General features: G+C 32.3%; 1 protein-coding gene across 1 annotated transcript; it reads right to left on the reverse strand.

The window, feature by feature from the left end:
• Positions 1-410: 410 nt before the first annotated feature.
• LOC132555895 (uncharacterized) lies at positions 411-5,711 on the reverse strand. The gene is made up of 14 exons (XM_060220274.1): positions 5,630-5,711; positions 5,017-5,144; positions 4,303-4,366; positions 3,968-4,050; positions 3,831-3,881; positions 3,542-3,592; positions 3,095-3,222; positions 2,389-2,474; positions 2,169-2,230; positions 1,957-2,016; positions 1,643-1,745; positions 1,224-1,300; positions 820-915; positions 411-662 (listed from the first exon to the last, which is right to left on the reverse strand). The coding sequence occupies exons 1-14, from the start codon at positions 5,709-5,711 to the stop codon at positions 411-413; spliced, it is 1,323 nt and encodes a 440-aa protein (XP_060076257.1).
• Between the last annotated feature and the right edge of the window lie 4,523 nt (positions 5,712-10,234).

The following is a 10,234-nucleotide window of genomic DNA, read 5'->3' on the forward strand; positions in this document are numbered from 1 at the left end:
CTAACAAATACGATATCATATTAGTGAACACAGAAAGACTAACAAACACGATATCATATCAGCGAACACAGAAAGACTAAAAAACACGATATCATATTAGTTGTCATCATTTTTTAATGTTTTAATACGTATACACAAGCTTCATAGATATTTTTTTCTATCTTGATGAATTTTGATATGAATATCATAAACACTATTTTAATGTTCTTTATGATGTTCGATGTAATTAATCACAACACAAAGAATGATACAAGGTAAACTGAATAAGTCAATCTTCCGTCAAGAGACGACAAAAAACGCATATTTATATTTGAAACATTTGTATACTAAAGTATACGGATTTGTCATATTTAAATATCTTTATCACATATTAGCTTTGATGTGATCACGACAATTTTCTCATAATTTAATTAGTTTTTTTGAGTTGATTGTATTTGCTTGTAGAATAATAGATAAGCGAATGGTGAGTTAGGCCATTCTTCATCAATTTCTAGTCTTCTGACATAGGAGTCGGCACACAGGTGCCAAAGGTACAGATGATCCGGGTTCCATCCGTACTTCTTTACGTAACACCAATAATGTCCTTGATCAAGATCTCCCTCGTGACAGATAACTCCATATAACTCGTACCATACACGTGCACATTCCCTGCCGGACGGTCCCTGACGAAGATCAAATTAAGCTTTAAAATGTTTTAAAATTTTGGATTATCATGTCGCGTGACGTTTTCATATATATGTTAAGTTGCATGGAATCAATCAAATGTCTAAAAATTTTGTACTTTCATGTAAGATATATATATATAAAATGTTTTGTCACCTGTTTGCTGACTAAAAGGGTTAGCTCTGTAGGGTACATAACGTTGCCCGCGTACTTGTACAGCCTTCCGTGTGGTTCGTCCGTTGAAAACACATCCTTGCAAAAACAATTAATTAGTAACTTAAATAAATCATATATTACATTTTTGAGCACACTCTATATTTTGATTTTCACGACGGTACCGTTTTCAGGTAAAACTGATAGGGTTTAGATAGGCTGTGTTCACTTAAGGTATAGACACCAAAAGTTAATTTTGAATTATGTCTTATAAGTAAACTGTGAATTAGACATGAATGGAAAGGAACCAGAAGTAAAGCGTTATATAAACAACTTATATCAATGACAAAAATCAAAGGACAAGAAACATGAACCCTGTAACTTAAATAAAATCGTTTTTGACATACCTGTTTAAACCTGGAGAGCTGTAGAACAAGTATTTGTGCTGGGCTTTCTATGATGAAGTGTTTAAATGTGATAGTGTCTGAAAAAAATGACCTAGACATTAGGATTAGTAGTTCATTCTGAATTCTGATCCGAAGAATAAAGCAAAGAATGAACACTTAACGTAAATTTGATAATGTATATCAGTATTACAAACACAAATATACTGTTACACTACAGTTCGCTACATACAGCTTCAGGTAAATCACATGTGCACAAATAACGAATTTAACACACCATTTTTATCTAGTGTAATGACCTATTAAAGACTTTATACTGCTCTTCATGTTCTGTATAGTTACAATACAGGTACCGACAGTCTTTGATGAAAGACATTGTATGCCTTTTTATGTTATAGTGACACATAGGAACACGAGATAACCTTCATAGTGTTTCTCCTCTTTCAAACATGTCCTACATGGTACTTGGGCGTCGTGAAAGGCCACAGTCTCATCTAAAAGCTTGATACTCTCATTAACGGAACACTGAAAACAAAACGTTGTACTGATGTTTATTGTATTTCTAACGCTGTTGCAACTGATAAAGGACAATGTCTTGGTTTCGTCCCTCTTGTCTTTTATACCGGTTATATATAAAATTGTACAAAAGACACACAAGTTTATAGCACAATTGTATACAGATATCACAAATATAACATGTATACGTGATAGAAGTGAAAATATAAAGTTAACTTACATATTTGTCATCAACAGTCAAAAGCAGTGATCTAGTACACTCCGGCGGGCATTCTTCAACCTGTTAGTAGGAATCATGGCATAGATAGATTGATAAATAAATAAGTAAATAAATAAATAGATGTGAACTTGTTGATATACAATAAATATAGATAACGAATGATTCTGGTGTTAACAACATACGTAATAAGTATAGAACTCCGAAATACTCACGTGGTCGCACGTCGAATACCTGAATATTTGTCGCGCATGCGCGTCGAACAAGGATGTACATCCTGTAAAATACAACACGTCTGTGAAAATGAATGGTATCACGAAAATGATAATTGATCACGTGGTACATACCACGAAATCTTAATACTTGTGGTACATTGAATTCTATGTCCTGTTCTTGGCCTTTAAAAGCTCATCGTCTCTCGCACTAAACCCTTACCTTCGATCTCTTCGTCCAACGCACTCAGCAAACTGAGGTATAAAGAGTGACAGTCATTTTGGTTTCCACTTTGGTAACATTCATCTCTGCAAAATTATAAATGACACAATGATGATGTCACTTGTGGTAACATTTATCTCTACAAAATTACAAATGACACAATAATGATGTCACTTGTGGTAACATTTATCTCTACAAAATTACAAATGACACAATAATGATGTCACTTGTGGTAACATTCATCTCTACAAAATTACAAATGACAAAATGATGATGTCACTCTTAGTAACATTTATCTCTACAAAATTATAAATGACACAATGATGATGTCACTCTTGGTAACATTCATCTCTACAAAATTACAAATGACACAATGATGATGTAACATTCATCTCTACAAAATTACAAATGACACAATGATGATGTAACATTCATCTCTACAAAATTATAAATGACACAATGATGATGTCACTTGTGGTAAAATTCATCTCTACAAAATTATAAATGACACAATGATGATGTTACTCTTGGTAACATTCATCTCTACAAAATTATAAATGACACAATGATGATGTCACTTGTGGTAACATTTATCTCTACAAAATTACAAATGACACAATGATGATGTCACTTAATCTAAACAGTTATAGCATTGCCCACATTCCTTTGTTTTAACACAGGAACACATTGTCTGGTACCTATTTACCTTTTAGACATCGAGTTCTGTAGTTCTGACACAAGATTATATAAATCCTCTTCTGTATAGCAACTATCATGTTGTATATCATTAATCTCCACAAACAGCTTAATTAAAGTCTCGGCCACGTGACAGTTCTGTTACCATGGAAACAACAATCATACATGTATAAATATATTCAAATCAGATCAAACACATACGCTTATCTAATAAAGTTCGTGTGTAAAGTAGAATAAGAAAGAGAAATTATGACATATTTTGATAAATTGTAAATAATATATTTTAATACGACTCTTTATATACTATTCACTAATGTAAACGGTTTGTTATCTAGATAAAATATATCAAATTTATATCGAAGAAATAGTAATATGATTATATGCATCCCTTAGAGTGTGTTACCAGGTAAGTATTATATGCTAATGAATGTACAGTGAAGAATTGTATAGATCTTACCTGACGGGCTGTAAAAAGTTTGTCAATGAAGCCAGGTGTTTGTGCTAAAACCTGTCAAACAGAAAATGTCTTACATAAAAATGATATATACATACGTGTATATGTTAAAGGTCAAGAAAGTGATAAAACAGTATTATTTCAATTGATTGGGAGATGAGTGTAAGGTAATACTGCTAACATACATATATCTTCACATATTGATGATATTTGTGAAAACGGTATTGCATCAGGCGTATTTCTTACAATTTTCTAAAGAATCATTTTGGAAGCGTATATCACAATAACTAACCTGAATCAGTGATGAGATATAACACGAGCTAGCCTGTATATTGGGAAGGCCCTGTAGGTTTGTTAAGGAAAGAAACACTACAGTGTGTGACAATGTAATGGAAATACGAATTCACCCCAAACAACATAAAAGGATACTCTGATCAGATTTCCGTCGCTTCTGTCCGTATTGTCGCCTGCTTTTATTCCGTTGTTATTTATAACATTAAGTTCTTGTTTAGCTGAAAGTGCAAAGGAGACATGTTTGAATTATTTCTCAAATCGTATCAGTATTCAATACCAATTATTTCCTCCAGTAACAACGCAGACTTGTGTTAGTTTTCTGTAATTATCAGAACTAACGGATAGTTACTCCAGCTTTTCTTTTCTCTAATAAAACCAGCAACAGGTACGTATATAAAAAATCCAGCCGAGTTTTGAGCCAAATTATCACATAATAAGCATGTATATTTCAATTAGTGATATAGATTTACCGATGTCATCCAAAGCAGTGTCTTGGTTCACCAGCCTTTCTTGTTGAATACTCTCTTCATTATCCTGTTACATAAAAAAACTATTATATTAAGTTTGATTGTAATTTGTTTTGAGGAAAGCGAATTTTGATATAATTTGAATCATGACAGATTTTTTTTCACATGTAACATAAAAAACGAGGAACCGGTTGGGACTATATTGTAATCCACTAGTTTCACATTGTGTTGAGAAAATACTTTACCAATGTGGTTATTTTCTAAAGGCTTAAAAATAAATGAAGATGCTTTCCGGCACAATTCATCATTGGTTCTTTTAACGAATATGTAACTAGCGTCAGAATCCTAAAGGTGTAACGGCTTTATAGTTAAGTGAGCCTCAATGTGGATAAGTCTGTCAGAGTTATCTCCCATATACTGTTTATCGATATGTTACCTTGTTTTGATTGCAGTCATAGTTTGATGTTTGGCTTTCTTTAGATGGAAAAGACGTTCCGTCTCCGTGTACTTTTAAATCTGACGGTTCGAAATTATAAAACACTATAGATAAAATGGTAATTTCAATCAATGACACAGCATGGTATCGTGCACGGGACAAATAACATGAATACAGGAACATAATTAATATTTACGTTTTCAAAAACATCAAAGATTTGTTAAAACTTATGTTAGTTAAGTAAAATAATTTAATATAATCACACAATTAAAATGTCTTACCGCTATGACTTTCCTTTGCATTGTAGCTTTCTTCTTTCGCTTCTTTCTGATTGGAACCGTCTTTATGAGATTCTGATTCCGACTATAAAACGACGTTGAAGTTTTAAAGTGGACAAAATACAATACGGCTGACAGAAATAATTGACACCAATTATTTTTTTACAGATTCATGCCTTTTGACACACATTTAATGAATACAGGATACATTCGTTTTAAATATTTATTGAAAGGTATACCTGGTGTATATTTAGTTCCAATGGTAACAGGCTGTCTTTTTTTGAATTAATACCAAATGGTACCTTATTATAAGCATTATTACTATTCCGGTGAAAATAACATCTTCCTCGCTACTAGATGGTTAATCAAAATTTATATTTGACCTTGGCAATGTCTTATCTGATACCTTTTCATATCCCTGATCGTTGTTGTGTCCCACAGTATCTTCTTTTTGATTTGATTCTGCATGCAAAGATATTCACAAGAGAGGAAAGTATAAATAAATAAAAATTGAATTTTTACATTGAATTTTAAATATTTTTGTTCAATGGAATAAAATGGGTAAATAGATGTAATACACACGTTTGTACAAGTATGACATCTACCTATTTCTTACCGTTATTATGCTTTCTTCCTGTGTCGCTTTCTGCTTGTAACTGTTGTTTCTTGTTATCTACCGCTAACGTTTGTTGTATCATGGTGCTTTGCTTCGGATTTTGTTTACTTGGGGTGGATCCCTTTGTGGTTGAAAATAATATAAAACATTATTAACAAAGTTCATAATAGCTGTCACTAACACATCTGAGATATGTACAACGTACCAAAAGATGTCTTTAGACACGATCAATAATTTCTTGGTGTGTTGTCTGTTAATGTCTAAAGGTAAGGGAGTAATTGAATTGAATTAAATAATTAGAATAATTTTCAAAACTTAATATAATTTAACTTCAGATTAAAGCATAAGATGCAAAACAAACATGAATAAATATCAGAGTTTACCGAGATAACCATTTTTCGTATGTATCGTCCTTTAATGTCTCGTCAGGTGTACGAGAGGCCTAGACATAATGTGTATAGAAGGCGAGTAAGTCTTATCGACCAAGATTTTAATAAAAGCAATATTTGTGTCAGTTGTACATTAGTGTTATTAACATTGGTGTTGTTGTTCATTATTTAGTATGTTGCAAATATTTCTGGACACGACGGGAAAAAGTTGTAAGATCTTCTGCCAAATCACGTGTCTAGATTTAACGTTAAAATATCACAATTGATGGAAACTGATATTAAAAATATCCCGTGATCCAATGTATTTCGTAGCTTTTATAAAGGATGACATACACATTTGCACATTCTGAGTTGTACTAATATTCACATCAATTCAAAAGGGCATTCTAGGTTAAGAAAGTTTTAACACGCCCGCCCCTCTGTGCAGTATACACACCGAGTAAAGAGACAGTACAGCCGTCCCAGATATTGACCTCTGTTTATTTCTTAGCCATAAATACCATTGTTGTGTGGTGATAAGGTATATTACTTTTTCAGCTGTAAAGATAGAACACCAATCTGACCATAGTTTTATAAATAACTCTTGGATTTCAACCATTCTTATAAAACATGAAAGGGACGTCAGTTTGGAGTAAAGTAATATTTCAAAATCGTTAGTATGTTTACAAAAACGTTCCCCTTTTTGAGAACAATCTTTTTTGAAGACTATTTAGAAACTGATAACGAAACTTAGCGGGTTATTTCTCCAATAACAAAAATGGAAGTTCATGATTTAGCATTAGATTACAATCAAGCACAGTATGAGTGTTTCATTGTTTACATTTTTGTTATAAGGGAGGAGTATGCTTATCTACTTACCATTATCAACTCAAGATGGAGTCGTTCTGCTCCTTATGTCTCTATAGAGACCAATTCCATTAAATCCTAGTCTGGTAATGAATATGTGTTGGGAAATAAACATACATCCATGTACTATGCTAGGGGTTCAAAACGAAAGCGGAAGTAGAATATTAATTATGAATACCATATATTTGTGCGGATTGAATGTTAACGTCGACTTTGACGGCGAAGTTATTTAGTCTGTATAATATGTTTAAAAATAGGTCCTTTATTTTCTCCAAGGTTTTTTTTTTTTTTAAAAGAAAGATTTTATTAATTATACATCAGATCGCACAAAAACGAAAGTAGGGAATTTCCATTTCCCTTTGGAAAATACGTCTTGCTTAGAGAAATAATCAAGTATCAAAACGAAAGCAAAAGTAGGAAAGCCACACCGAAAATTGAAAGGCTTTCAGCTGTACGTACATATTGAAAGTAAGTGTATGCTTTTAGATGTATGATTTGGATGGTGATAAAACCTCGATTCCATGGCATTGATGTATCTTTACTTGTGTTTTGTTATTATAGTTTCTATGTGCTAATGGAACTTCGGCAAAATATGTAGTGGAAACAGGACATATACAAAAATGTAAGTACAACTTAACCTGTAGATTATGATAATGACGATGATTTGCAAAATGATATTAAATGCGACATATGTATGGTTAGCTATAGAAAACGAAAGTGAAAATAGTATAGAATTACAAATACAGAGTACTAGTGCAGTGCCAGGATACAACGATCGAGAGTCATCTGTCCGGAAGATTCAGTATGATGAAACACGATATTTTCATAATATAATGAGTAAATAGACATGCTTATGGTTTAGAAAATACTGCTGCTCATAGATAGCCTTCATGTTAATAATATCGTTATTCAAATATTTGCGGATTAAGATTTCATAAAAAAAAGAATGTTATTATTACTGCATTATTTACAAGTTTATGTAATTTCAAGATTTTATTATTACAGAAAATAATTATGAGTTATGCGCGGGAGAAATCACTTCGAGCAAACGTAAGTATTCGCTTATTCATTACTGTCTTGTGATGAAGTTAATTAAACTAGGGTTATTAGAGGCATGTGATAAAATGGTAATTTAGACACTTTCTATACAGGTAATCGTTAAGTTTGGTGTATGCGTCTTGTTATGTTCAGTTTCTGTTTTGAATACTTCCGATAAAAATCTTATTCAGTAATCTGAGTTCTTTGCATTATCCACATGTCACTTGATTCTCTTCTTTCCATAAAGCTTTTATTCATGTACATCTCGAACAGTGATATTACCCGGAATTAAATATGACCTTACAATAGTTGATTTCAAGTATACGACCGTTACATTTTGTATATACATAACAGTGTTGACTGAAAGACCTGAAATTGGTTAACTTTTTCTTTTACATTTTTAACATCAGTCACATGGATCAAAAGTGTTAAAATCTACAAGGGCTAGTACGGTTGTAACCTTGTTCTACAATTTAGCTGTCAAATGTTTTTTAAATGACCCCCAGTCCTTAAAGACATTGTTTTTTGTGACTTCACGTGCGACATATATACTGTAAAGAACTGTTTAAGAAGAAACATAGAAGTTACAAGAAAATACTTCCCAGATTCCATCATTTAAATGTAAGGAGCAGAACAGGTTAGCGATACAGGCCCTTTAGCCCTCTTGCACTCAAACGTATAGGATGGAAACACATAACACAAAGTTTCTGATAAACTAAAGTGACATGACTTAAAGCAATGGAACTCGCATCGTGAACCACAGGGCTCATACAAAAGATTTGGTTGTCAGTGATGATTTAGCCATCTTGAATTCATTCTACACAGGTTGCTGCTTTTAGAGGTAACACCATCATGGCACGGTAGACACAACTTCTATTTAAGTATCCTTAATCTCTTTGCTCTGTTTGAACTTATCTTTTAGATAAATAAAGAAATATAATGATAAGTTACCGTCTACCCATCAATGTATATGCTATTTCTAGAGTTCCGGGTCATCAGGCAATAGACCACAACATAGAGAAAGACGGATGAGGGACGATGCAGGCATTGTAAGTGACACTCACTTCTTCAATTAGCTATCCATTGTCTTTACCACATATGAAATTATAAAAAATAATAAGGTACTAATACTCCATTTACAATACCAGATTCGTCTGCAATTAATGGATTTCACTAACTATTTCGCACTGGGTAATAGTGGGTTGTTCAATGACTGGCTAGTGCTGTGATTATGCAAATATCACTATCTTAACAAATATGGGCAAAAGAACACAATGTTTGGTACAAGAATGTATCAAATAAACGATTGAAGAGATGCATAATACAACTGTTTAATATTCTGTCACTGTTATAGATAATTAATGACTAATTAAAAATCATAACAAACTACGCTAATTGTACCGAATATGTGAAAACAGTACAATCAAAATATTAGAACGACTATACTGTAAGACTATAGGTGTAACCAATGTACAACAATGCTTTGCTTTACCATTCAACTTTTCCACAATAAATGGTCAGGCTTCATTAAATGTTTTCAAAAAACAATCATAATGATTCACAAGGGCAATAATTATTGCAAACTACTATGAATAACATCTGTTCTGTGCTAAATATTTAAAAAATATTGTGTAAAAAGAGGTTATTCATGAATAATGATGTTAAATAATGGTTTCATATATAATGGAACACAAATAATTGTAAATGCAAAGTTTGTCTAAGTAAATTATGATTTTTTTTGTGAATAAAAAAGTAAAAGGTCTGCAGACAAGAATCGAGTTATTGGACGCCATATTTGTAAATCTTGAAGAGTAAATTTAACATTAAGATCGCCTAGCTTTTAACTGTGTTTTGTTGTGTGTTCTTTCAAAGGTGTATTATCCTAATATTGTCTTGATGGGACCACTAGAACCCGTACGATTTCATGTAAGAAGAAAATATTATTTGTATTGCAACATTTTATCCGGAACACTTAAGAATTGAATTTGAATAAATAAACACACCCCATCCATAAAACTAATGGAGTTTGTTGCGTCAAGAGAAGAAAGAAAAGAGGTTCGTCAGATATAAAAAAATACCAATTTGGTTGGCAGTACTTGCACTTGCTTCTTTGTTTCCAACTCTATGAAATGTGTATTGATAAAAAAGGACAACTAAAACAATATTTACTTCACCACGACACATTGAGTAAATAACGAGACATAATCAGGGAAGAGTGTACCTTTTAGATTTTATGTAAGATTATCCAGTATCAAGTTAGAGTATATCGATATATATATATTTCAAGTAGTACTTCTTTATACCACATTTGCTGCTGAAGTAAGAAAGCATT

The sequence above is a fragment of the Ylistrum balloti genome, unplaced genomic scaffold (assembly GCF_031769215.1).
Source record: "Ylistrum balloti isolate Yb309-2 unplaced genomic scaffold, AGI_CSIRO_Ybal_v1 Utg370522, whole genome shotgun sequence".
Classification (NCBI taxonomy): domain Eukaryota; kingdom Metazoa; phylum Mollusca; class Bivalvia; order Pectinida; family Pectinidae; genus Ylistrum; species Ylistrum balloti.

Excerpts from the sequence above, each read along its gene's own strand:
- LOC132555895 (XM_060220274.1), bottom strand. The coding sequence starts at position 5,711 with ATGATACAACAAACGTTAGCGGTAGATAACAAGAAACAACAGTTACAA. Across the intron at positions 3,593-3,830 it reads ATATCTCATCACTGATTCAG|GTTTTAGCACAAACACCTGG; the intron begins GTTAGTTATTGT and ends TCTGTTTGACAG. Across the intron at positions 663-819 it reads CCCTTTTAGTCAGCAAACAG|GGACCGTCCGGCAGGGAATG; the intron begins GTGACAAAACAT and ends GATCTTCGTCAG.